The sequence below is a fragment of the Ochotona curzoniae genome, unplaced genomic scaffold (genome assembly GCF_017591425.1).
Source record: "Ochotona curzoniae isolate NIBS_2020 unplaced genomic scaffold, NIBS_Ocur_1.0 contig_3819, whole genome shotgun sequence".
NCBI classification, from domain to species: Eukaryota; Metazoa; Chordata; class Mammalia; order Lagomorpha; family Ochotonidae; genus Ochotona; species Ochotona curzoniae.
Genome location: NW_024466004.1, coordinates 19,034,379 through 19,062,191, shown reverse-complemented (window position 1 = coordinate 19,062,191; position 27,813 = coordinate 19,034,379). Strand labels below are relative to the sequence as shown.

General features: G+C 40.5%; 1 protein-coding gene across 8 annotated transcripts in view; it reads left to right on the top strand.

The window, feature by feature from the left end:
- The window catches only part of DST (dystonin), a 425,915-nt gene that overhangs the window by 148,295 nt on the left and 249,807 nt on the right, over positions 1-27,813 (top strand). For all 8 annotated transcript variants that reach the window (XM_040983580.1, XM_040983578.1, XM_040983576.1 and 5 more), the window contains one exon: positions 27,604-27,665. In XM_040983580.1, the coding sequence (XP_040839514.1) occupies positions 27,604-27,665 (62 nt within the window). The remainder of the gene's footprint in view (positions 1-27,603; positions 27,666-27,813) is intronic.

Below are 27,813 nucleotides of genomic sequence, written 5' to 3'. Positions count from 1 at the left end.
GATTCAGTAATTAGTCGAGGAGTTATGCAAATTGCATGTTGTTATTAAGGACAATCTCTTCCTTCCCTAAAGAGATTTAATTTATGGAAATGAGACATTTATTTACTGCTTCTATTATATTATTTTAGGCAGACAGGGGGAGTGGGTATATTATGAGGGAGAAGTATCTTAACATTTGGAGAATGTGGTAAAATGATATCTGGAGAGGGGCCAGCATTGTGGCTTAGTAGGAAAGCCACTGCCAGCATCCTGTGTGGGCTCTGATTCGTGCCCTGGTTTCTCCATTTCTGACCCAGCTCACCTCACCTGGAAGATGCTTCTGACTGTTGGCTTCGGCCTGGCCTCCTTCTGAGCATTGAGGCTGTTTGGGAAGGAAACTGACAGGCGGAAGAACTCTTTTTCCTTGTCTCTCCCTTTTTGTCACTCTGAACTCTGCCCTTAAAATAAATAAATCTATAAATTTTTAAAGGAAAGATTATGTGAAAATTTTTGTGCTATTTTTGTAATTTTTAGTATGCTGAAATTATTTCAAAATAAGTTAAAATTGAATCTCCAAATGTAGTATGTATGTAATATAGGATAATTTAATATCTTCATGGATTTTTATGAGTTTTATTTTAGCTTAGGGAATGTTTCTATTGATTATGTTTGAAAAATCAATGTTGCCTTTCCTATATAAGAAATGAAGACAGCTGGCTCTTCTATATACCTTAAATTTATAAATTAAGTCCTTTTTCTGTAGTTTTGTTTGGGAGTGTTATTTTTTCTGCAGTCAAATGTTCAATACAAATTATTACATATCTTGATTTTTATAGGGTATATTTGTTTATGGATAATTAAGTAACTTGTTTCTGATTTTTCCTGAGTAGCAGCTTTATTGAGATATAATGAACATGGTATCCACTTAAAATGTGTAACTCAATGGTGTTAGAATAATTGTAGCTGTATTACCAGAACTACAATGAATTTTAAAAATATTTTTGTCACTCTAAAAGGAAGCCCTACTCTATTTAGCAGTTACTTCCTGTTCTCCCTACCTGTCTTAACCTTAGATACTCACTAATCTGCTTTCCGTCTTTAATTTGCCTTTCGTCGCTAATATATGTATGAATGGACTCACACATATTTTGGTCTGTGTGATTGGCATCTTTTATCCCCTTGCTCTGTGTATCTCTCTGGACCAACTGTTTTCATTGTGGCTCCTAGAACAACTGATCTGTCAGTTTCAGACCCTTGCTAGGATGGGAAGGCCCTGTATCTATGTAGGGAGTAGGTTGTAAGTCACATATTGTCTTTATTTTGTTGGTCATCTAAGACTGGTTACAATTATTGTACTTTAGAAAAGTTGTCTTAGAAAGTTACTTGTAATTTTTACTACGTTAACATCTGATTACCAGGTAATGGATCTGTTTAAATAATTACAAACTTTATAGGGGTTAGTCTGAATCTGACTTGTATTTCTGCAGTTGAATTTGCATTTGAGATGTTTATGTGTTGCACCCTCCTTAGAAATCTTTATGTTTGAAGGTTTTGAATTATTGTTCACTTTTGTTGTTGTTCTTCTGGTAGAATAAATTTCATTTAAAATGCATTCTGTCACAACTCCGTGGTGCTGTTCAAGGCTTTTATCCTTTTCCTGTGACTAAACCAAAACAGTGGCTCAGGGTCAGCACAGCTTCTTAATGTAGCATTGCTCTTGGATTTCGTATGATAATGTTTCTCTAACCCCCTCAGTGGTTAAGAGCTAGTGATGATTGATTGATGAACCATTTATATAAATGTACATGAGTTGCTTTTTAAAAAAAATTAGAAAGAAAACCATTTATCTGAATATGGTAGTAACTTTAAGGCATTGTGATAATGTTTAAGACAGTGAACACAAGAGTTTCAGAGACTTGGGACATACTTTTTCGGTATAAGTGACCTATTGTCTCCCTGAAAAGAAAGTCATTTACAACTTCCAGGGCTTCTTGATGTGTAGAATAAAAGGTATTAGCCTATCAGATACTTTATTCTTTCACTTCTCTGCGATCAGTCCCTCAGCATGGCCCACCAAAACACCATACATCTCTTTTTAAAAATTTTTATTTTTGATGATTTTTACATAGTTGATTAGGGTGTGAAAGGTCAACAGCTAGAGGAAAGTGAATGAGGCCATTGTTTTCACATTCTCTTCTTTTCTTCCTATATCTGGGTGGAGGAGACAGATTAAGGGAGAAGCCACACCCAGCTTCCCAACCATTCCAGGGTCCCCAATGTGGGGCATGCTCCGAGGGTCCTGTTCAAGTGGTTTTGATAGTTCGGCCCTAATGTGAACTGGCTGGTATTACAGTCTAACCTGGCATGACTCACACACCATTCTGGCTCTCGAGTTTGCCAGCAGGTGATATGAACTGATCCAGCCTGGCTTACCCCCAACTTGTGTCAAAGGTAAGCCTGTGGGTAGTGTAGCCTGGCCTGGTCTGGGCTGCTCCCTTTTGTGGTTCTTGTGCTCACCTGCAGGGACTGTGTCCTTACTGATGGGTTCCCCCAGTTCCTCCATCCAAACCTCTCCCAATGCCAGATCTCGCATACACCGGTGAATCCATGGGCCAACCTTACCTAGTATACCTCCTGTCCTAACAGAAACAATGACCTTTCCTGACTGGCCTTTATTCGTTCTATTTCTTACTGTTGGGTGCTACAGCCTGGCCAGGCCTAGTCCACACCCAGATACAACTCACGCCTGGCTCAGTAGGGGCACAGACTTAGCCCAGCACGTCCTATACCCACCCTGATTCTCATGATCACCAATGGGTGCTGGAATCTAGCCCTGTCTGGCACACCCCAGACCGAGTCCACACTTGTGCCAAGGGACACTGCAGCCATGTCCAGATCAGACCTCAGCCTCCACTCTTGCCCCCATGATCACCAATGGGAACCGCAACCCAGTCAGGGCATCCCTTTTGCTCCCCAACCAGGCCTGTTACCAGCCAAAGATCTTGTGTGTGCCAGTGGTTGCTCTGACCCAGCTTGGCATAGCCCCTTACCTGTCTTGGTCTTTCCCTTCAGATGCTACAGCCTGGCCTGGCCTGGCTGGCCCCCAGTCTTAACTCTTACTGGTGGGTGCTGCAGCCTGGCCCTGCTCAGTCTGCTCTCATCCCTGGCTCCTGCAGACTGGTAGGTATGGCAGCCTAGTCTGGCAAGACCTGTACTCCTTCTTGGTTTCTGCACTTGCCAGTGGACTATGGTTTGCTCGGTTCTGCCCAGTCCTCTGCCTTCCAAAACCAACTCACACACTTGCCAATGGATGGAGCTACCCTGCCCAAGATCCAGACCCGTTGAAGTTTCCAGGCCTGGTCCACCAGCACACCAGAGCAGTGTATTTTCCTGGGGCTCTCCCCTCTGCTCTCCTCACCTTGCCCAGGACCAGGCATATAAGAAAACCGCTAGGTGAGCTCTACCTGACCAGAGGTGAGCTCCCACTGGTGTAATGCCCCGTGCCATCTTCCCACCCAAGCCTGTATCTTCTGGCCCTTTGCCAGATCTGAAACAAAGAAACTGTGGAAAGAAAGCATGAATGGGGAAATAGCAACGTTTGATTCTGATACTGTTGCTGAAATATTCACAGATGAAATGATAGGATGTTTGGGATTCATATCAGGGTAATTCATACATCAGAGTATGAAGAGGGGGTGGAGAAAGAGTTGGAACAAGATTGTGGTTGAGTTGATAATTACTAATGCTAGTTTAGTTAGAGTTATACTAAAAATAGAAAGGTGTTTTTCAGATGGTTTCTAGGTGGCTAAGATCTCTTTCAAGTGAGGTCACTTTCATATTAGTGGATAGACAGGTTTCTGAAGCCGCAATACAACTCTTGTTCTTGATGGCTAAATGCATCTAGTGGTGAGCAGGATAAAACCCATGGCCCTGTTGGAAAAGACACTGCTGGCATTACTTGGTGGCAGTATCACCCTTACTCTGCTCTAGAAGTCACTGGTGTGGACCTTGTGGGCTTGGGCCATTTAGTCTTGCTGTTTGCATGTTTGTTACTGAAACTCTAGCATGGTTTTATCCTGCTGTTTGAAAAGTGAGGTTGGATATTTTGTGTTTTGGAGAGAGATCTGCAGAGAGATTAGGTGCTGTGGAGGCTCAGGTAGTGAGTAGTTCTTGCATTAAAGAGAATCCAGCACATACCAGACATTGCTTTACGCCAGGTGATGTGTTTAATCTGGAAGTTATTTCTCAGCATTTGGTTTCAGTGGAAGATCAAGCTTCAGGAAAGTCAAATTACTTCTTTTAGTTTACACAGCTGATAAGTTATAGAACTTGAACTCTGATGTGTTTTGTATCCAACGCCCTTATTTTTCTGAATTCTGTAATGCTTTTGCTTTATTCTTTAGCTATATATTTCAAAGAGATATTGTTTTGAATGAGTCTTGAAATGTTCCAGCATTTACAGTTTTATATTTGTCTTCTTTCAAGGTCTGTTTTCTTTGTTTTGAGGGGCAGGAAGATGCTTAAACCTTTATTTCGAGTAGGCTTGAGTAGGTGGAAATCCTGCTGATTACTGAATTAAATATTAAAACAATGACATATCCAGTGCATGCCAAGTGATGAGACTGCCTTGTTGACTTAAGCATAGATGTCAAGTACTTTGGTGGGAAAAGGACCTTACTTTGCATGACATCTGAATGGGAAGAAGCCACAAATTGAGAGGCTGTGGGGCCATTCAGTCCGATTCCCATGGCACATCTGGAGCTCTTTGTTCTCCAGCCTGCAGTTCTTTGGCTGCGTCAGCATCTTTATTGTCTGGGCTCAGAAAACTCTTCATGCATTAAACCAGGACAGGAAATTGAAAGCATGCAAATGACTCCCAAATGGATTGTATTGTGTTTGGGTTTCAGATATCCAGTCATTAATTTTGAAAGGGAGAAAATAATATAAAATAAATTGTCACCATAAGGTGATCCTAGATGTTGTAAAATTCCTTTCTTGTGGTGCAACCTTTTGCTACTTATGTTTGATGACTCACTTTTCTTTGAAAATTTCCTTGCTTATTCTTGGCAGAAAGAAAGATCTTCTATCTGCTCCTTCACTGACCAAATGAATGCAGTGACCAGGATTAGGCTAGGCAGAAGGCTGAGCTTGGAGCTCCATCCAGGTCTTCCATATGGATAGCAGGGTCCCAAGCACTTGGATCATCTTCTGCTACCTTCCCAGGCCTATTAAAAGGGAGCTGGATTATAAGTGGAGCAGTTGGGACTCAAGCTAGTCCTCCAATATGAGATGCCAGCCTTGTAAGCAGCAGTGTATCTGGCTATGCCACAATGCTGGTCTCTGAAGACTTACTTTTAATTATCAAGGTACATAGATATTTAAAAGAAATTTCTAAAGACACCCACCATAGTAATGGCTTAAGTGATGATTTTTATTTCTACTCATGTATTCATCCTGAGATGGGGAGACAAGAAAATGTGTGCAGCTCAACTTTATGAGATCAGCCAAAGTCATATGGTGGTCCAAGCTGGACCTGTGATGGTTTTTACAGCCTTGAAATTTCCTTGCTGTGTTTCCCACAGCCTTTCTTTCTTGCAAGTAACACAAGCACTGCATTAACCACTGCAACATCTACCAGGCATGTGATTGAAGATGCCTGCGGATGATTCTAGCCTCCAGGTGCTGAGTGTCACCTGTTGAGGCACGGCCATCCTGCAAGGGACAAGCTGTCCCCCTTGTTCCCCAGTTTGAAATACTAACTCATAGGAATCATAAGGACAGTAATATGATTGTTTTACACACTGAATTCTGGAGTAGTTTACTATGCAAGAATAGTAAGTTGGCCAGGATCCCAGGTCCCTTCTGCCATGTTGCCTCCCTCACGTAATTCTTAGGTGTTTCTCACATCTGTATGCCAGCCCTGGAGAGGAAGTCCAAAAAACGGGAGTTGTCTTCTCTTTTAAGGGTGCTTTTGACAAACAGTACAATTATGACTATTTGTGTCTGCCTGGCTAGAATTTATCCAGAGAATGGTCCCCGAAAGCTTAGGGCAATTTGGGAAATGTATTTCACATCATGCAGCTGGCTGCTAGAAAATCTGTTTTGTTTATGTAGAAGTGTATGTGAAAATGGGGAGACATTGCAGGTTCTGCTGACTTGATGGTAGCGAGTACTTTACTGTGTGCTCTGTAAATGGGACCTGCTTCTGTCCTAGGAAACTTCGCATTTCAAAGAAGCCTCTGTCAAAATTGATGGAAAAATCTATATTGGTTTGCTATCAAAACTGAATTTTCATCTTATGTGAAACATTGTACTTGAAAAAAAAAACCAGTTGTGGCTTCACATAATAGAAGTTCCAACAGAGATGCCATGGTTATACTCACATCACAGTGGCCAAGGCTCCTTTTATCTTGTTCCAGTAGCCTTAATCTGTTGCCCACAAGATCTGAAACACAACCAGTAGATAGGAGGAAAGATGGAAGAAGGTGGAGATCAGGTGTATCTCAAAGGACATTTCTTTTCTTTTCTTTTTTTTTTTTAAAGATTTATTATTTTTTTTTTTATTGGAAAGGCGGATATACAGAGAGGAGAGACAGAGAGGAAGATCTTCCGTCCGATGATTCACTCCCCAAGTGAGCACAACGGCCAATGCTATGCCGGTCCGAAGCCAGGAGCCTCTTCCGGGTCTCCCGCGCAGGTTCAGGGTCCCAAAGCTTTGGGCTGTCCTCCACTGCTTTCCCGGGCCACAGGCAGGGAGCTGGAAGGGAAGCGGGGCTGCCGGGATTAGAACCGGCGCCCATATGGGATCCCGGGCGTGCAAGGCAAGGATCTTAACCACTGCGCCACTGCGCCGGGCCCGCAAAGGACATTTCTTGCAGGTGCTGTATGGCCCTTCTGTTTTCATTTTACTGAGCACGGCTGTATCATTTGGCCTGTGCCTTGCTGAAGTGAGGCTGGGGAGGTGTGGTTTGGTGTCAGGAAACCGTGGACCCCCCCATCGAAATCCAGGTTTCTGTTACTCAGAAGTCAAATGTGAGTCAACAATAGGCCTGGCTACACACCATCCATTAGAAAAAAGCTGTGTGGTTTGACACATGATATACGACACCAAACAGAAATAGACAAATTGCACATAAGTTTAAGAATGTTGTGACTTGTATTTGAGTTCACAAAAGACTTTAGCCATTCTTTCCCCATCATTACACACACTTGGATTTATGGGGCCATCTTATGATTGCTGGAAGATGACATATTGCTGTGTACAGACTGCCACTGTTTTAGCTTCGACTCACAAAGACTTTCCTGAAGAAAGAACAATCTAGTTTTTAGAGTATATATAAGACGGTCCACTGTCATTGTTTCTCAGTGGGCCCAAGTTGCATTGTTTGAAGTTCTGCTTTTACAAAGTGTGTTTTTATTTTTCCTTCTCAGAATTTTTATGGTCCTTTTGTTTCAGAATTGAAAGATTCCAGATTATTAGCTCTTTCTGATGTAAGGCTGAGCTTGTTCATATGGCTGCTGTAGAACTTGTGTCGTCTCCGTGTTTCTCTGGCGAAAAGGCCCTGACTCTTTGATATTCTCTGTAGGAAATCAGCTTCTCTGCCCTCTGTGGTAGCCTTGAAATGATGCAGTTCACAATTAGATTTGGAAATACAGACAAAATATGTTCTTTCATTTTATAGCTGATCTGATTCATCCTTATGAGTTTTACCTTTGATTGGTAGAGAAAATGTACTACGATTGAGTCTCTTTGAAGGAGTAGTCTGAAGGAGATTGAACGTTCTCTCTGATTGTTGTTCTGCCTTGGGTGAAAATGTTGGGATGTTGAAGGTAATCTGTCTTCCCTCCCTTCTTCTCTGGGTATCCAGTGGGTGACATGCAGTACCTGGGAAAAACAAGAGGCTCTTTCCCACCAGAGTCTTGATCCTGCTGTCTAGTCCCCCAGCCTCTTGGCTGATTTGTTCTTGCTTTCTACCTGGATGATGGCCCTCTGTGGGCCACAGGTTCTCAAGTCCACAGCCAGGGAGTTTGGGGCCTATACCTTCATGCCACTGTTGGTGAATTCCTGTCTGAGATCTGCCTGGGACACTCTGTTGTTCTGGCCATTGTGATCTGCTCTGCATCCTTGATATGAAGACCCCTATTCCAAATGCGATGACTCCTCTGCCAGATGCCCCAGCACATGCGTAATTGTGTGTGTGTGGACCAGGTGGAACCAGGCAGGCATTCTTCCCAGCATCTCAAGTAGAGATTAGGGGCAAGAACTCCTTTGTTCATTATACTTTGCTCTTGTCTCACTGTACACACCTCCTTTTCTTAGAGCCAGCCTCTTGACTCCCCACAGTACTGTGTACGCCTCTGAGAATATCCTATATTTCTTTCAGTGATTGCTCAGGCTTTGCTATCCTTGCTGGATGAGACATCTTTTCTGCCCCAGAGAAAAGAGATAGGTCAGATCCCCAGTTAAAAGGCCATATGGGGAGGAGCTAGGGATAAAGCAATTGAGAAAATTCTCTCCAGATATTACTGTGCTGTGAAAGCAATGTAGTCCTATTAATAATCCTGTTTTGCAAATCAGAAATGATTATTGTTAAATTTTGTAGCATTTCTCTATGTAGGCTGAAAAAGGTTATGCCAAGGACAGAAGAGAATATATGAACACATTTCACAATTATTATCTCATTATGCATGCTCTGAGAACTGCCAAAATTGTTTTCCTTTAAAACTTCATATCATTGAAATTTCTTTGTTGATAGTGTTTAGCAAAAATAGACAATTTGATCATCCAAAGACCTGTGCTCAAACTTTGGTTACCAGTTAGGTGATACTGGGGTAGATTGCTACAATCTGTTTGTAGCTCAGTTTCTTCATGTTAAAACATGAATATCTCCTCATATAATATATGTGGCTATGGAATATGTAGATGATATGAAAGCATTTTGCTAGCTCTGAAGTCCAGTGGGATTTTATGAATTTTGGCATCCTCATGGTGTTCCTTCTTGTGTCTGTCCCCTTACTGCTGTTCCAAATGGGTATCGCTTTGGTATTACTGTAAGCCAGTGACATAGGAAGGATAATCCAATTGTATTTGCTTCATAATCCTATTTTCTATCTCATCCCTTCCTGAGTCTAAAAAAGTACTTAGCCTCTGAATAATTTTTTACTAGCTGAAATTATTTAAGACCTATGTAATAAGGAACATGTGTTTTAATTTAAATATTGCAAATTTTTAGTTTTGACTGCTAGAGAGTATTTTTAGCTTTTGGAACAATGAAGTCATCTCCTTTGCCACACTGAAATGTCCATGATTCAGAGTTTTCTGTTTTTTTTTTTTTTAATTTTAAAGATATATTTTTTTTATTGGAAAGTCAGATATACAGAGAGGAGGAGAGACAGAGAGCAAGATCTTCCATCCGATGATTCACTCCCCAGGTGGCTGCAGCAGCCAGAGCTGTGCCAGTTGGAAGCCAGGAGCTTCTTTTGGGTCTCTGGTGGGTGCAGGGTCCCAAGGCTTTGGGTCCTCTACTGCTTCCCCAGGCCACAAGCAGGGAGCTGGATGGGAAGTGGAGCTGCCGGGATTAGAACCAGTGCTCATATGGGATCTGGTGTGTTCAAGGCGAGGACTTTAGCCGCTAGGCCATGCTGCCGGGCCCCCTGCCATTTGATTTTTTACCAGTTGGTTTGTCTGACTTGTTACCTAATATATATCACTTTTGGATTTCGATGGTCATATCTTTGAAGTTCTTGGATTGTCTCAAAAGCTCTGTGTTCAGTTATAGCCATGAAATGATCTCAGATTTATTGTATATTTTGCTAATAAATATGAGGCTGACATATGAGACTAAGTGGCAAAGGGCAATAGCTTATTCGGAATTGATTGAGCATATTTACTCAAGCATGGAGATGACAAGCTAAAGTAGGTTCAGTTAAGGCTGGATATCTCAGTTAAGAGGAGGGAATTTAAAAAGAACTGAACATGTACATCCCCTCTGCAAAAATAAAAATTCACAGGAAAAATTTGCAAAGCCAAACATAAATCTAGCTTTACTATGAATAGCCTCTTGTCTTGTTTATACTTTTTTATTAAACAAATTATTTTAGAGGCCAAGAGAAAAAGTAAAATACAGGTATTTTCTATCTGTTAGAGCACTTACCAAATGTTTGCAGCAGCTGGGTCGTGGGCCAAGGTTGAAGCCAGGAGCCAAGCACTCATCTGGGTTTTTCCATTTCAGTGGCAGGGATACAGGCATTTGAGCCATCAGCTGCTGATTTCTGGCGTTGTTCATCAGTGGGCAGCTGGAATGAGGCATGGAGCTGAGATTGCACCCTCGGTACTCTCATATGGAATACAGGTGTAGCAGCATCTTTTTATTATTATTATTATTTTAAGATTTATTTATTTTTAGTGGATATTCAGATATATAGAGAGTAAGGAGATACAGACAGAAAGATCTTTTATCCTCTAATTCACTCCGCAAGTGGCCACAATAGACAGAGCTGAGCCGATCTGAAGCCAGGAGCCTGTTATGGAACTCCCACGCGTGGGAGCAGGGTCCCCAGTCTTTGGGCCGTCCTTTTCTGCTTTCGTAGGGCACAAGCAGGGAGCTGTATGGGATACAGGGCCACTGGGATTAAAACCAGAGCCCATATGGGATCCTGGTGCTTACAAAGTGAGGACTTTAGCCACTAGGCTGCCACACCAGGCTCTAGCAGCATCATTTAATTGCTACACCAAGGGGTCAGCTCTGCTTCTGCTTTATAAAAGGCCAGTATCTGTAAAGAAGTCATGGAGTCCTGCTCTTGAATGAATTGCATTCAATAGAAGTTTCTACCTTATAAGCAAATAACTTACTGTGCTTTCATCACACATCACTTGGAGTTGCATACGTAGCTATGTAATATGTTGGTCTTATTGCTAAGAAGGAATGGAAAATCTTATTTCCGTTGCAGTTGAAAATTTAATGTCAGGTTTTATTTTCTGTCAAATTTTTAGTGGTTCTTTATTCTTTTCCAAGAAGCATTACTTTACTTTTTGCTCCATACTGCATTTTAGGACTATTGGCATTTCACTCATGCTCTATTGCTATAACTAGATAATCAGATTTTTTTTCAGGTAGCAAGAAATTTAAATATGCATTTGGTTGATTAATGTTGCCAGTTTCAAATATGATTGTATAAGCTTGTCATCTCTTTTAAAAACAAGTTTTAAAAGATTTATCTTTGCTTTTTATTTGAAACAGTTACAGAGAGGAGGTAAAGAGTAAGAAGTCTTCCATCCACTGATTCACTTTCAATACCTAAAAGGCCGCCATGGCTGCAGCTGGGGCAATCTGAAGCTCAAGCCAGGAGCCAGGAGCCGGGAGCCGGGAGCCGGGAGCCGGGAGCCGGGAGCCAGGAGCCAGGAGCCAGGAGCCAGGAGCCAGGAGCTTGTTTTGGGTCTCCCACTTGCATGTGAGGGTCCTCTAATGCTTTCCCAGGTCACAAGCAGGTGGCTGGGTCATAAGTAATGGAGCCAGGACACAAACTAGTTCCCATTTGGGATGCCAGAGCTGCAGACAGAAGTTACCATGCTGCACCAGGCTACAGTTCCATCCTCTCTTTTTTATATCTTGCTAAAAATCTCCAGAAAAATTTGGTTAATTGAGTTCAAAAGCAGGTGACAAGGAGTTGCTTTGATAGTCTGCAGTTTGTAAAGCTGCTTGGGATTAGACAAAGCCATGAGGGATGCTTCTAATTGCTTAGATCCCCAAAACATTTCATATCAGTGTACTTGAATCCATTCCTAGTATTCAGAGGGATTGCCATTTTATGCCAAGTATTCTCTCAGGTGCAGAATATGTTTGCTTTAGCTTCTCTTCATGTTTTTTAAACGTGAATGATGTTGTCCCTGTTTTACAGATGGCAGAAGTAAATCATAGGGAACTTTATTATCTTACTGTAACTCACAGAGTTTGTAAAGCATTGTGGGGATTTGAAACCTGGTCTGTTTTGGAAATAGGTGCTCTTCTCTCACTCCTCGGCCTTTTAGTTAAGATCAAATGAAAATGATTCTTTTCACCATGAGGTTGTAAGGAAAGTGCCTGTTTGCAGATATTTAAACCTTGTGTTCACTACAGTTTTCGCTTAGAGTTCCAGCTTCTTAGCACAGTGTTTGTTTTACTGCTGGTTAAACTGCGACAAACTATATGCATGCCTGATTTTTTCTATTTTCTTGGAGACATGTCTTATTCTACCTTATGATCTCCATCACTCTATCCTGCACATTAAAATGCACCGAGATACAAATCAGACAAGTAGGACAGATCAGGGTCATCTCAATCTTGTCCGTAGAAGTACAGATTGTTATTACATTGGGAGATGTCTGGTTGTCCACTAATAAACAAGTGATTGAGTAAAGGAACGAGTTCCTCCATATTATGAATATCGGTCAGTAACACAAGGAACAAATCAGCAGCACTCAGGTGCCACAGTGTTGTTGAATCTCAAAAATATTATACTGAGTGAAGAAGCTAGACACAACAGACTGTATCCTTTTATTATGTGAGCCAATGGAACAATCAGGGATAATCCAAAGTAATACAAATTAGATTGCTGATGGGAAGGGCACAGAGAGATACAGGGGAGCTTTCTTGGATGCTGGAATGCTCTGTCTTGTTTTGGGAGCTGGTTACAAGGTGAAAACGTTTGTCAAAATTCTCAATGCTTAAGATTTATTTTTGTATGTTAATTATGCCTGAATTAAAATGAAAACAAAACTGAGTTAAGCTTCTTTTCCATAGCACCTTCCTAACACAGTTTAGCAAAGATTCCCAGTCTGCGTCTTGTTTGACTGAGGTAGGATATGTGATTTTTAATTTGTGTATTGTCATTGCCAAGTATTTGTCTGAGCTAAATGGGTTGTCAAGAGATGCTGGTGGAATGATGGGAATGCTACTTTGAGAAAAAGCCTGACCCCTTAAAAAAAAGTAAGCAGCGTGGGCCACCTTGTGTGTTTGCTGTGTTCTTTAGGTGTTTGTACTTCTGGGAGTCATAGAGTTGTGATGCAAGTCTTTATAGAGTCATTATACAGAGTTGTGTCCAAAAAAGATGGACTAAGTATTTTTGGTGATTTGCTTTGACTGTTTTAGTCACTGGATGCCAGGTGATACCTGAAGTTTAAAATTTCATAATTTTTATATTCCATCCTGTTTCCTAGTCGTTTGTTATCGAACAGGTACTGACTGGAGCTGAACACTGAGTCACACTTCTCAGATGTGTTGAAATATTTTGCTTTTGTAGTACTTTTTGCCTTGCCAGTCTCATTTCAGTGCTCAGTTGTCTGAAGCTAATGGCCACATGGTGGTGCTCTGTTCTCTGAGGGAACCCAACAGCATACTGACTGATTCCTGGGAGAAAACTTCTTGAATTATAAAAGGTTAATTCTCTTTTAAAAAATTACTTATTTTTGTACTTTTCATGGTTTACTGTTATTTTCCATGACACGACTTTGTAGGTAAAGGGATTCTCCCTCCTTCCTCATTCTCCCCCCTCGCCTTCCACGTTTTCCTTTCATATTATTATAATAGTAATAGTCCTTCAGCAACAGTCACAAGTACAACATTCTGCTATTTAAAGTGCGTTATGACATTGTAGGCATTGGCAATGGTGGAAAATCATCTGAGAAACTAGTATCAGTGTAGTCAAGGCGTATTTAACAGTTTCAGTGGGAATCCTCCTTCTATTCAAGAGGCGAGATGCGGTTGGCTCTGTAATCTTCACTTCCTGATATGCTAGTCTTCGATATATACTTCATCTAGATGAATATATGTATATGCATGTAACTGTGTATCTGTGTGTTTTGTATTTTGTGTGAACTTTGTCTTAGACAAAGAGAACATAAGGTGTGTGTCCTTTGAGAATGGCTTATTTCACTAAGCATAGTGGTCCCTACTTGGCAGCATTTTGTTGCAAATGATAGAATTTCATTCTTTTTAAAATGGCTGAGTAATAGTTTATGTAGTAAATATGCCACAGTTCTTTTTAAAAATCCATTCCTCTTTCAATGGGCATCTGGGTTGTTTCTATTTCTTTGCTTTTTTGGATTGTGCTGCTATAAATATAGGGCTATAGGTCTCCTTCTTATATGCAGATTTCACTTCCTTTGGATATCCTGGGAATGGGATAGCTGAGTCATATGGTACATCAGTTCTCAGTTGTATTACCACCGTCCATACTGACTTCCATAGTTGCTGTACTAGCCTATGAAGATTGGAGTAGGGTTACTTTTCCCCTGCATCCACACCAAAGGTGGTGTTAGTAAATTTTCAAATTTAGGCCAATATCACTGGAGTTAGGTAGAACCACAATGTGTTTTTTTTTTAATTTGTATTTCCCTAAAAGTTAGGGAGTGTGAGCATTTTTTCATGTATGTTAGCCATTTGAGAAATTAGCCATTTTTGAGAAATGCCTGCTCACTATTTTTTTAAAGTTTTACTTATTTTTTTATTGGAAAGTTGGATTTATAAAAAGAAGGAGCGACAAAGATCTTCCATCTGCCGACTTACTCCCCAAGTGGCCACTGTGGCTGGAGCTGAGCCAATCTGAAGCCAGGAGCCAGGAGCTGCTTCTGGGTCTTCCGTGTGGGTACAGGTTCCCAGGACTTTGGGATGTCCTCTACTGCTTTCCCAGGCCACAAACAGGGAGCTGGAAGGGAAGTGGAGCAGCTGGGATATGAACTTTGTAACTCTGTCTTCTTTCAAATAAATATAAGTTTCTTAAAAAAGGAAAGGTATTGGTAGTATCCACGAACCAAAAAAAATCTTTTATTTTCTGAAGAACTTTTTGATAAGTGTTATACAAGTGAGATAATATCTGGACAAAAGTAGAATATCTGCAATGCAAATGATGATTTACTGTTTTATAAAAGTGTAGAAACAAAGAAAAGTGTACCACCTATTCTTTCTTTTTAATTTTTACTTTTCATGATATAATTCCATAGGTTCAGAGCTTTCTCCCTCCCTCCTTTCTCCCTTCCTCCACTGTTGTGATACATAGCTGCTTTTGTGTTTTATGGTTAGAACATGATAGCAAGCTAACTTTTTTATGAAGACAGATAGGAGTGGTCATGGAATTTGGAAGTCTTGAGGTCATGGTTTTATTAGTAAATAATAAAAACGCATAGCATATATTTAAGTGCCTGGAAAGCTGTTTGAGAAGAGTATCCATTTCTTCAACATCTGCCACTGGTTTCCAGAAGCACAGGGAGCAGACAAGGCAGCAGTTCTCTCAAATGTTGAGTAGGGGGGAGGATCAGCCGAGGTGATACGGTGCTTGTGTCTACTGGGCGAACCTAATGGGAAGCTCTTCTGAACTCTGATTTCTGCCAGAGCTCTTTTATCTGCTAAAATAAGCTTCCATTGGGAGGATGAGCCCCAGCCGAAGCAGCCTTGTGAGAGGAACTCAGCCGCAGGGAGAGGTCTCCTGGCATCACAGACCCTTGACTCATCAACATTCCTGGGTGTGCCCTCAGGAAGAGAGGTGTGTGCTGGTGGTAGGGTGGCGGCAGAGCCCTCAGGCTTGGGATTGTGTCATCTGGAGTGTGGCTTCTGAGGCCTCTCGCGGCATCCGTGATGGCCCTGTAGCAGTTGTTCACTCATGCTGTAAGCCACATTTCAGTGAGACATGGTAGGTGGGGCCCCATCTCATAATGGAGCAAGCTCAGCCTGAGATTTTTTTTTTTTCCCAGTGGCTTGGAACAGTTGCGTTTGCTGCTCCCCACCCTCTGAACCCTACTGCTGACTCAGTCTGCGGCCAGCTTTGCTCTATACGGTGTTAGGTGTTTGGGTCATACCCGTACTTTCCATTACTTTGAGGAAAGTGGACTCACAGCCCAGGAAAAATACTCAAAACTGTTTGTGAAAAATGAAAGATACCACAATTGTATAAAGGGAGTTGCTAAGAATTCACTCTTTTTCATGAAAAGTAAAAAATTTTAGGTAAATATTGAAACATGCAATAACATGTATATTGGAACATGTAGTAATGTATATTTCTTCTAAGCCAGTGGGAAATTAATGGTTTCAGCCTTGAGGAAAAGCTGATGATATTCATGGTAAACAGAATGAGTGTTCCATTGTGGAATAACCTTCGGAGTCTAGTGTCAGAGAATAATTCCTAAGTGTTGTTGCTGTTCTTCTTTGTTTTGCTTTGGTTTTGGTTCCTTGTATTGATCTCTATACTTTTTTTTGTGATCTACATGATACTTTTTTTTTTTTATACAGATGATTTAGCAAAGGAATTGATTCCTTACTAGTGAGGACATTTTAGATCATTTTTCCTTTTCCTGGAATTGGGGAAACTACATAATAAGAAACTAAAGCAATCATTTATCTTAAGTTCTTTTCTTGATGTTGAAGGCTATGTGGGTCTAAATTACCCTTCTCTCTTGTTCCTATATAGTAAAAAATCTATTGGACACCTGCTGGTGTGGATGTGGGGAGAAAGATACCTTCCTTCACTGTTAGTTGGAGTGTAGGCTGGTACAACCGCTACAGAAGTCAATATGGAGAGTGCTAAGAGAACTGAAAATAAACCTGCTGTATGACCCAGCTATCCCACTGTTGGGAATATACCAAAAGGAAATGAGATCTGTACATGAGAAAGGGGCCTTTAATCCTATATTCAGGGCAGTACAATCTACAGTAGCAAAGAAATGGAAATAGCCTAGATGCCCATCAAAAGAGGAGTGGATAAGAAACTGTGGTACATCAACTCTCTGGAATGCTACTCAGCCATTAAAAAGAATGAAATTGTACTATTTGCAACCAACTGGTCCTAAGACCATTACACTCAGTGAAATAAGCCAATCCCAAAAGGACAAATGCTATGTTCTCTGTGGTACAAGGCAACCTTCACACAAAACACAGGATTGATAGTCCTTTTAGTACTGTTTTGCTGCAACCTATGGGTTTTGATATTTTTGTTTTATTTTCATTTCTTCATAACAGTTTCTATTACTATGTTCTTTACTGACTCATAGGTCATATAGTAGCATCATTTTTTTCCAGAAAGGTTTTTTGTTTTCTTTTATAATTCTTCATCGACACATTGGTCATTCAGTAGCATGTTATTTAAGTCCATGGTGTTGTAAATTTTTAAAACTTTATTCCTGTAACTGATTTTGTTGAATGGCTATTCATTTAAGGGAATATATAGTAACTGTGTAATAGAGAGTATCTTATCCAGATGTGAGGATACAATGCAGTATGCATCTCTACTTCCAAACCAAACATGGACTGCCAATGAAACTGTTAAATGTGTCTTGACAATAGGATGACGGACTGTTTGCCATTGTCTGTACCTGCAATGCCAGGATGCGCTTAGATAGCAGAATGATGGACTTCTGACTGCTTATGAAGGACTATACTGTTGTTCAAATATAGAGGAAATTGGGCCCGGTGTGATAGCCTAGCAGCTAAAGTCCTTGCCTTGAATGGACCAGGATCCCTTATGGCCGCTGATTCTAATCCTGGTGCCCTGCTTCCCATCCAGGACCTTGCTTGTGGCCTGGGAAAGCAGGCGAGGATGGCCCAAAGCCTTGGGACCCTGTACCTGTGTGGGAGCACCAAAGGAAGCTCCGGGATTCTGGTTCCAGATTGGCACAGTTATGGCTGTTGCAGCTGTTTGGGGAGTGAATCAGCAGATGGAAGATCTTCCTCTTTGTCTCTCCTCCTCTCTGTATATGTGACTCTCCTATAAAAATACAATAAATCGTAACTATATTGGGCAAATCAGGGGAACAAAAGAGAGTTTGGCGAGGGGGCAAGGGAAATTCCAGAGCGTAAGAATTGTATCATAAAATAAAAAAATAATATTTAAAAAAATGTGTTGGAATTCTGGGTCAAGTCTCAGCTCTTCTGCTTTCTTTCTTAAACCTTAGGCTAGATGAAGTTACATGGTTTTTAAGCGATGGGATGAAGTCAGTGATATATAGTGATAATAGTTAGGAGCTTAGAGGAGTGCATGACTCAGGGATTGTGACATTTGTTTTAGGTGCCTTATGTATGTATATTGCTGAGTGGCTAAAGTGACTAGAAAGGCAGCATCGTATGTACAGGGTCTACACGGTCATCTTGTTGAAGTTATACCATTGCATTTAATGTGTGTCATAATGCACTGTGCTGCATTTTCTAGTAAGGCATGCAAAGAAAGTGAATGTCACATAAACAACTCTTTAAATATTTACAGCATTTTTCTAAGCTGAAATTGCTTGCCAATAATGCTACCAATATTTGAGCCCATATCTGGGTAGCTTCTTTCCTTCTTTCAGACTCCTAAGTCACCCTTTTTATCCCCACCATAGCTACTTCCTTCAACCCACCAAGTGAAGTCACATAGACTGAGGTAAAATGAAAAAGAATGACTCTTGCACATACTGAAGTCTAAAAGGCACCTAATTATTTAATGAACCTATGTAGACATAGATTGTCTAAATAGGGATTGTTTTATTACAATAAATGCCACAAAAATCAGCGGAAATAGGGTTCTTGTAGAAGTTAAAAAGTCATAACATTTTAAAGAAACTTGAGAAACTGTATGCATTGTGCAGCATTTGTTGCTAAAATTTTTAACTGAGCTACCAGGGGCCCCATGTGGATAATTTTTGGGGATATCTTATATTTCTTTTAATTTAAAGTAAACTGTTTTGTTTTCCCCATAGATGGTAGTTATAATTGTAAAAGTTTTAAAAACTGATTATATTAAAATCAAATATTATCTAAGGCATTCATAAATATGTGAGGCTTATTTTATATATCAATGGTGTAGAAGTGGTATTTGCTTAATTTCATTTCACCCATTTAAATAATATCTGCATGCTTTGGAATATTTTCTTTACCAGATCCCTGAGATTCGAAAGAAAAGTTAACCTTGAACACTAGGAAATGTCGAAGTGGTGAAAGTTAGTATGGTATGCCTAGAGAGTTGTGAAAACTTTTTGTCCTTAGTATGATTCAAATTGGCACATATTATGTAAATACTGAAATGCTGTGACTAAGTAAGTATAATTAAAGTGTATTTATGTTCAATATTTGTTTTGCTGTTTGGTAGGAGGAAATAGATTCAAGGAGTTTTATATTCCAAGTCCTGGCCAATTGGGAGAATAGATACTAGTGCATTCCTTGTCAGAGCAGAACCCAGTGCTTCAGTTTGCACACCTCTAGAACAGTTGGTTTTTAGCCTTGCAGCCGCATCTGCCTTAACAAAAGATCTGATCATGGATTGCATGGGGCTGGGCAGGTGGAGGTAATATAGAGGAGAGGATGCAGGAAAAAGCATTGTGGGGAGAGATTTATGACATCGATTGTTCTAGTTCAGCTATTTCAGCTATTTCATTCTAAGCTTTTCTTGTTTCTGGATTTGTGACAAATACAGACAAATCCATGCTGCATTTGATTCTATGGCAATTAAACTGCAAACAAACGGATTGTCCAAGCAGGGTTAATTTCTGAGTACATTCTCAGTTACTCATTTTCTTTTCAGAGGCTTTGTGAAGCCTCAGCATTTTGTATCCAGTCTGCCCGTCTCATGCCTCCCCTCGTGTCCCAACCTGTCACTGCCCCCTTGTCTCTTGGAGCTCAGTGGGCAGACTTAGGGTATTCCAACTGGTGGCCTCGTCTTTTTCCTTATTTTCTACTGAGTGTTGGAGTGTTTCTATGTGAATAAAAGTACTTGAAATAATTTTTATTCTCAATTTTCATTAATAGTATGTACAAATACACCCCCTATAATATAATCACTCAATGTAGAAGTATGTAACTTGGTGTCATACAGCTCTGCGCTCTCCTGATGTAACTGTTGTTTTTCCTGTTTTGTAGTACACTCACACACAATTATTTTGTATCTCTTCATTTCATATCTTAGAAATGTTTTGCATGTCATTTTGTTCATATGCATATTTTCCCTTATTAAAATGTTTTCTCTTATTAAAATTATATTGAATGGGGAATTATAATTCATGTATATCTCCTGTTGTCTGACATTTACGTTGGGAATATTTTGCTGCAGTATGCATCCTTGTATGCTCATCATGTGTACATGAAAGTATTTAATGTTTCCTGAAAATGGAATTATTGGTTCAGAAAGTAGTATATATGCTTTTCAGTTTACAGTGGTAACTGCCAAGTTGCCTCCAAAGAAGTCGGCTACTGTAGTTTTATGCGTCTGTATTGCTGTAGTTTTGTACTATGCATTTCTTTGCATTTGGTGTTACATCCTTGTAAACTGATGCCAATATGAAATCATTTTCTTCACTTGACTTTCCTCCATCTGTGTTGGTCATTTGCATTCCATCTGTGAATTGTATGCTTCTATTGTTTATATGTAGGGGAAGCTGTCATTTTTTTTTTCTTACAGAGTAACAATTTATGTATTTTGGGATATTGTTGGTGTGTAATATATGTAGCAGATATTTTCTTCTAGTTAGGATATTTTTTCTTTTAAAGGAAACTGGTTGCAGTGTGTGGTGTTATACCAGTGGCTTGCCATTTTTGTTGACTTTTATATGTTCAGTTTTCTTTTTTAAAAAATCTATTTAAATTACTTGGAAGCAGGGGTGAGGGGAGAGAGATAGAAAGAAAGGGAGAGAAAGAGATGGGGTAGGGTGAGTTGGGGATGGGACAGAGGCCTTACAGAGATGTGCCATTCACTGGGTCACTTCTCAAGTGGCTGCAGTCACTGGGGCATGGCCAGGAGGAAGGCAGAACCTGTGAATTCATTCTGGGTCTCCTGTGTGAGGGACACAGACTCAGCTACTTGAGTTACCACTGCTGTCTCCTCTCTGCTTCTTAGGTACATTAGATGGATAAGGAAAGGTGAAACCAGAACCAAGAACTGACTCCAGGTAGTCTGGAAATCCAGGCACTCCACAGAGGCCAGTCCTAGAACATTCCTTTTCACAACAGCAGAGGGGAGGTGGTGGCCAGAGGGCCATGGGTTTTGCTTTGGGCTCAGAGATGTTAAGTCACTTGCCATGACATGTCCTATAGACATGAGTCACATTTAGGTGGGTTGGATTAACTGGAACCTGAACATCAGCTGTAGCTGTATACATAGAGAAATAAACCATAACAGTGTTTCTATGGGAGTGTTTTTTCATGAAAGTGGTAGGAGGTGAGAACTTCCTACCACTTCCCTCTCTCTTCTGTCTGGCAGCTACAACCAGCCTCCTGCCACAAATTATGCTGAGCGAGGCTTTGAAGAGCCTAGTAATCAGTTGATGGGGGGGGGGGAGGGGGGAGAGGGCTGTGGCTCTAGAGTGAGGAGGAGCCACTGTGTGATAATGGATGAGGGTTGCTAGGGCACAGGTGCTTAAACTGGGATGTGCAGAGGCTACTGTGGTGCCATGCAGCCCCTGTGGTCTCAGTGCTCCGTTCGCTAGGCATGCACTGTGCCAGTTTCAGAAGTAGATTATTTTTTACTCTTTGCAATTGCTTCAAGCATTCCCCACTATGTCTCATAGCTGAAGATGGCTTGGAGCTCTTCACACACACAGTTTTTACTTTGTTAAACTACAGAGCTCTTTCTAGGCAGTGAGCAGGAAACTTTGTGGATTCATGCTTCTTCTTTCCCCTGTATTTTCCCTGTGTTATTCCAGCTCTTCGTAGTTTCTTTTCTTTCTTTCTTTTTTTTTTCTTTTGAGAAATTAAGTGCCTTAGTTTCTTCATCTATGAGTGGAAATAGTTTGTCAGGGTTGCTAGGAGTAAAACATGCTATAAATGCATGTTATGTGTGTGTCTGAGAAGAACATCTGCTAAATATTAAGTGTTTGATAAATATTTACTATTATTATAATTCTCTTGCCAGAGAAATAGGCAAGCTCCAGGAATTCTGTGGTGAAGGCAGGGGTTCTAGAACAAATAAAGATAACTGGAAAGGGAGAGAAAAGAATAAAAAGATATTTGGGTCTGGCGCAGTGGCTTAGCAGCTAAAGTCCTCACCTTGAATGCACACTGGGATCCCATATGGGTGCCGGTTCTAATCCTGGCAGCCCCACTTCCCATCCAGCTCCCTGCTTGTGGCCTGGGAAAGCTGTCGAGGATGGCCCAAAGCTTTGGGACCCTGTGGGGGAGACCTGGAAGATGCTCCTGGCTCCTGGCTTCAGATCCGTGCAGCACTGCCATTGCGGTCACTTGGGGAGTGAATCATTGGATGGACTATATCCCTCTGTCTCTCCTTGTCTCTATATACCTGACTTTGCAATAAAAATGATGAATAAAAAAATAAAAGGATATTTGCCAAGCAGGTACTTAGAATTTCTCAGCAGAAGCTAATGCAGTTTACTCATTGACAGCCTTCTTAGAGTTAGAAACTGTGTAAGAATTTCAAAGTACTTAATATTAATCTGGCAGCATTGTGCTAGATTTTTCTTGGCATGATTGAATATGTTGGCTCTGTCTTGCTAAAAATAAGTACTGGTCATTTTGTGATGTTTTGGAGTTACTGTTTATACGGTTTCTATTCAGGAAGGCCTGTGTGATGGTTTCAGACAAACCTGGGACTGCTGGCGATGTCGGTCTATTGCTAGTTTAGAACAAGGATTCTCACTGATGGAAAATTTTTATTTGTGCACAGAAGCTCCCATGAATCGGAGGTTCCTTTGGGGTTCTATTGTTGGGTGATGTGGAAGAGGAATGGGTTTGGGTTTAGACTTGAGATCCTACTTTGGAGGCAGGCATTTGGCTCTTGCTTACGATGCCAGTTACGGTAGCCGTGACCTCCTCACAGAGTGCTTGGGTTTGTTTCCTGGGCTCTGGCTCCTGACCTCAGCGTCTTCGTGATGGCAGCCCATGTGAGATATTGCGGATGGCTCGGGTAATTGGGTTCTTTTTATCCACATGGGAAATCTGAATTGACTTCCTGGCTTTTGGCTTCAGCCCTGGCTTTGCTGCAGTCTTTGCAAGCATTTGGGGCAAATGAACCAATGGATGGAAGTGTTTTTGTTTTTTTTTTTTCTCTGCTTCTGTCTCTGCTGCTCGAATAACCAATTGAAAAATGTACAAACTTCCACTAAGCATAGTGCCAATCTCATTAAAAATGTAAGAATGCAAATGAAAACAGCATTTACTTAAAAAGCAGTCCCACCTAGGATATGGAATTTTAGGCTACTTAATCTTTCCAAGCCTTTTCACAATTTTAAAGTGACAATACCACTCAGAGAACTCAATGTGCGATCCAAATGAAAATCCACCCATGAAGTACAAGTAAAGAAATATGTGATAGTGGTATTTTCCCTGAAGGAAATGTCTAGCCTATTCAGGTGAATTTTCCAACAGATTTGTAACACGTACATCAGAGATAAGCTAAGCAAGCTGGGCTGGAAGTTTCTTTTCTTTATTGCAGGGGTATTCTGCCTGGGGTGTTAGAGAGAGAATGTGATGAGTTAGTTCAGCTGTGAAATCTAACATCCTATTGGTTTGCCTCACTGGAGGGAAAAAAAGGGGGGAACCAAAGTTCCCCTTTTAACGGGAATTCTTGTTCCGAACTTCAATACTGAAAAAGAGAAACGGACAGCTTACTTTCTTTTTAGTAATAATTGCATGCATACTGTATAAAATAGTAGAGGAGGCTGACTTTGCTAATGTTTGTTTAAAAGGGGGTGTTGACTGATTTTCAGCTTCCAAGTAGGAGTGTCTAGTCAGTGTTTCCTTTTCTACATAGAAGGTTCACAGCTCTCTGACCCATGGGAGTTTGTACAGAGAGACTTTAGACAACTGTTGCACAAATTTCCTGAAGAATGATGGGGCTGCTTCTGAAAAATGATGACGACTGGAACAGAAAGCTGGCGGCACTGATGTGCTGTATGGGTTAGTAGTGTCACCTGTGGCTGTTCTTGCCTCGTTTCAGGGCGGGGAAAGGGAGTTAGTGGCACTGCTTGCCTTTGTTTGCACGGAAGGATTTCAGGTGCTGTGGCGCACCTTTCCCAATGGGAAAGAATCACGTTCAGGTTGCCTGGGGAGAGCTTTCCTCTGTGCTGTTGTATGTAGTGTGTGTCTGTGAATAATCTCAACATTTACTATGTGCATGATATTTGGTGCATTTAATTTTTAGTTGGGTTTTGCTGAAAATCAGTGTAGGTTGTAAATAATCTTTTGACACATTTATTTTTCTTCAAATTGTATTGTTCTTTGCTTTCATATTGGCACAGTTTCAATTATATTTTGCTTTATAAATTCATGTTCTCTTTTAAAACAAACTTCTATAATGAAGTGCTATTTCAATAGAGAAATGTCTTAAAACTTTATTTGCAGTCATCATTGAGTCATTTGTAAAGCTGATTGATTAAAAGAAAAAATTATTTCCTGTTTTTGTTGTCATAGCAACAGTGCCCTAAATATAAGTCTTACAGTTAGACAACCCTGGCTGAAGCGAAGATTATGAGACATGTAATTGGAAAATTAGATGGTGTAATCTGGCATACTCCCTTTTGAAATAATGTGTATTAACTGTTGTGAAATTACAAAGTCTTCTCAGATCTAAACACTGCCCACTTATAAATTGTTTCTATAACAGAGTTGAAGCTCTAAAACTTTCACATTTACTTCTCTCATTTTTGTAGCACTGTGAGAACATTCTCAGGTTCAAGGGTTTCCCTTAGTACTTGAATGAGACTCATTTGGACTAATCATGATTTCAAAGAAAACTTTAGATTGGCATTGTGAGGAAATAGTATCATAATTTACATATTATTAAGCTATCGTCAGTGTTTACATCTTATTCACATACTTTGGTTGTTGATTCTGATTCCCAGATATTACTGCCAAACTTTTAGCATCAAGTCATATTTGTGGTTGTGCTTTTAAGCCCCCAGCAGCAATCACTCAAAACCTCAGTGATTTATCTATTTTTATAGGAAAGTCAGATACATAGAGGAGGAGAGATAGAAAGATCTTCTGTCCACTAATTCACTCCCCAAGTGTCTACAGTGGCCAGAGCTGAACTGAGCTGAAGCCAGGAACCTGTTATGGGTCTCCCTCGAGGGTACAGTGTCCCGAGGCTTTGCGCCATCCTCTGCTGTCTTCCCAGGCCAAAGCAGGGAGCTGAATGGGAAGTAGGGCCGCTGGTATTAGAACTGGTACCCATATAGGATTCCAGCGCAGGCAGATGAGAATTTTAGCCATTAAGCCACTACGTTGGACCTGATAAAACAATTTTGTAGTTAGTTAATTCAAAAAGTTTGAGGAAAATGTAGTTAAAAACCAAATATTTTGGGCCCGGCGCAGTGGCACAGTGGTTAGGGTCCTCGCCTTGCACGCCCGGGATCCCATATGGCTGCCGGTTCTATCCCTGCAGCCCCGCTTCCCTTCCAGCTCCCTGTCTGTGGCCCGGGAAAGCAGTCTAGGACGGCCCAAAGCTTTGGGACCCTGCACCTGCGTGGGAGACCCGGAAGAGGCTCCTGGCTTTGGACGGGCATAGCATCAGCCATTACGCTCACTTGGGGAGTGACTCATTGGACGGAAGATCTTCCTCTCTGTCTCTCCTCTCTGTATATCCACCTTTCCAATAAAAAAATAATAAAAATAAATCTTTAAAAATATATTTTGGTGCAAAAATTGGAAAATTGTCCATCTTATAAAAAAGAAGCACATGATTTTGAAAACTTCTGTACCAAACTGAACCTCCCATTTCCAACAGACTTTTTGAAATAATTTCATGCTTATAATATATTTAAATTAATATCTCCACTTTACTTGCAGGTAAAATATTTGATTAAATTAATGCTCTTTCTAAACCATGTGACTGAAATGTTAGCAGATCTATCTTTATTACTTACATTATATTTCATGTTCCTTAAAATATAGGACCAATTTTGATAAGCTTAGACAATTAGATATTCATTTTGTTAACCCTTATGTAATCAAGAGAAGAATTTATCTAATATATATAGTAATAAATTTCATATGACCAAGTAGATTTTAAAAAAATATATTGCTATGCAATTGTTAAGTAATTGCTTACATTTTGGAGCTGGTTATGGGAGTGCCTTAATCTTGTGTCTTGTAATGTAATGTGGAAAGTTTATTTGTGAATTATAAGTCTTTTACTCGCATTTTAGTTTCTGTTGAATTTAAGGTTGATAATTTAATTTTTAGAAGTTAAGGTTGTTAACTTGATGGGAATGATATGACTGTTACCTGGGAAGTATTTTTTCTTTTTTTTTTTTTTTTTTTGGCTGAAGGCATGGATGGGAAAACATTGTTGAAAGTATAGATGTGTGTGCTAGACTTGTCTGTTTGTAATTCCTTGTCCAAAGTTCATGTCACACAGCAGAGCCAGAGTCCTCGGCTTGCTGCCAGTGATTCAGGTGTGTTCAGCACTTCGATTTGAAAAATAAAAACATCTTAGGTTGGTAGAAGCAACCATGAAGGGAATCCCAGTGCTTGAATTCTAGCCATGGCTCTTTTAATGACATGTTATTAAATCAGGATTTCTGGGTGGAGAAATTGGCACTTGGTTGGCTGCTTGGTCTTGCTACCTAGCTGTTTCAGTTGCGGACCCACAGGCATACCCTGGGCATGGTTTGACTGTCTTTCTTTTGTCCAGGGGATTTACTTTGGAAATCAGGCAGATGCAAGATGTTTAGTATACATTTTGAGCATTTAAAATTCAAAATTAGCAAGCCCCTGCTTCTGTGACTGCTTTGTGCAGTCTCTGCTCTAGTTTTTAAATATCCCACATTAAATCAAGAAAGAGAGTTGAAGCTTGGAGCATGGAAAAGTTGTTATGGGTAGAATGAAATGATAAGCTGTAATTAGGTTCAGGCCACCAGGGATAGAGGTGAAAGTGTCCCGGCATCCAGAAAGGAGAGATGAAGGAGCATCACAGTAGGGATTTACCCCCTAGAAGAAGTGAATGCAGTTTTGGTTGTTACCTGTGGGTTTTGGAACATGAGGATGTGTCTTTCCAACAACACCTTGATCAACCAAAGCATTCAGATTGTTTTCTTGTTTATATGAGGTCTTTCTCCCTAGTTTTGTAAGGCAGAATAACTCTCTAATGAGAATCCTGTTGGGATATTTCTTTGTTATCAGGCTATTCAATACAAGGAATCTAGGAGAGAAGCCATTTGGTCCACATTCCCCTCCAGGCCAAAGACTCTCGAATTTAGTCTTTGCTTTCTGTCAAGGATTTAAAAGATTTGCCGGCTACACATGGGCAAACATTTTAACCTCTATACATTTTGGCTTCTTCTTTTGGGTAGTGGAAATGACGCTGTCTACTTTCTCATATCTCAAGAGCAGGTGGGATGAAGCTAATGGAGCTTTAGGAAGTTGAGTGCAGGAGCTTGCCTGAAGCTGGGAGCGGAAGGTGAAATACCTTTTGGGATGGTGATAATGGTAATGGTGGGGCATGCATGGAGACAGGCGTTGGTTTACTGGAGCAACATTGGCAAATACAGCACTGTGTGTGACTGAGAACCCTTTCATGTCTTCTTACAATGAACTGGAAGGAGCTGAAGTTTAGCAAGAATATTTGAATGCACCAAATAATTTTTTTAAAACATTTAGTTTCTATCACAAGACCATAGCAAAAGTCTTGTTATTCATAGATGTTTCCAATCTTATTTTTTATCTTCTCCTTTTTTTCCAGATGAGCGGGACAAAGTTCAAAAGAAAACCTTTACCAAATGGATAAATCAGCATCTCATGAAGGTTGGTTTCTCTTTCTTGTCAGATTTGTTTCTGTGTGCTTCAGTCCTTGTACAGTCCTTGATTATAGAGCTCTGTAGCGCAGCTTCTGAATATCAACTTGGAAATTTAAGGTCTAAGGCATTTCACATGCGTGTTAGGCATCTTTAAT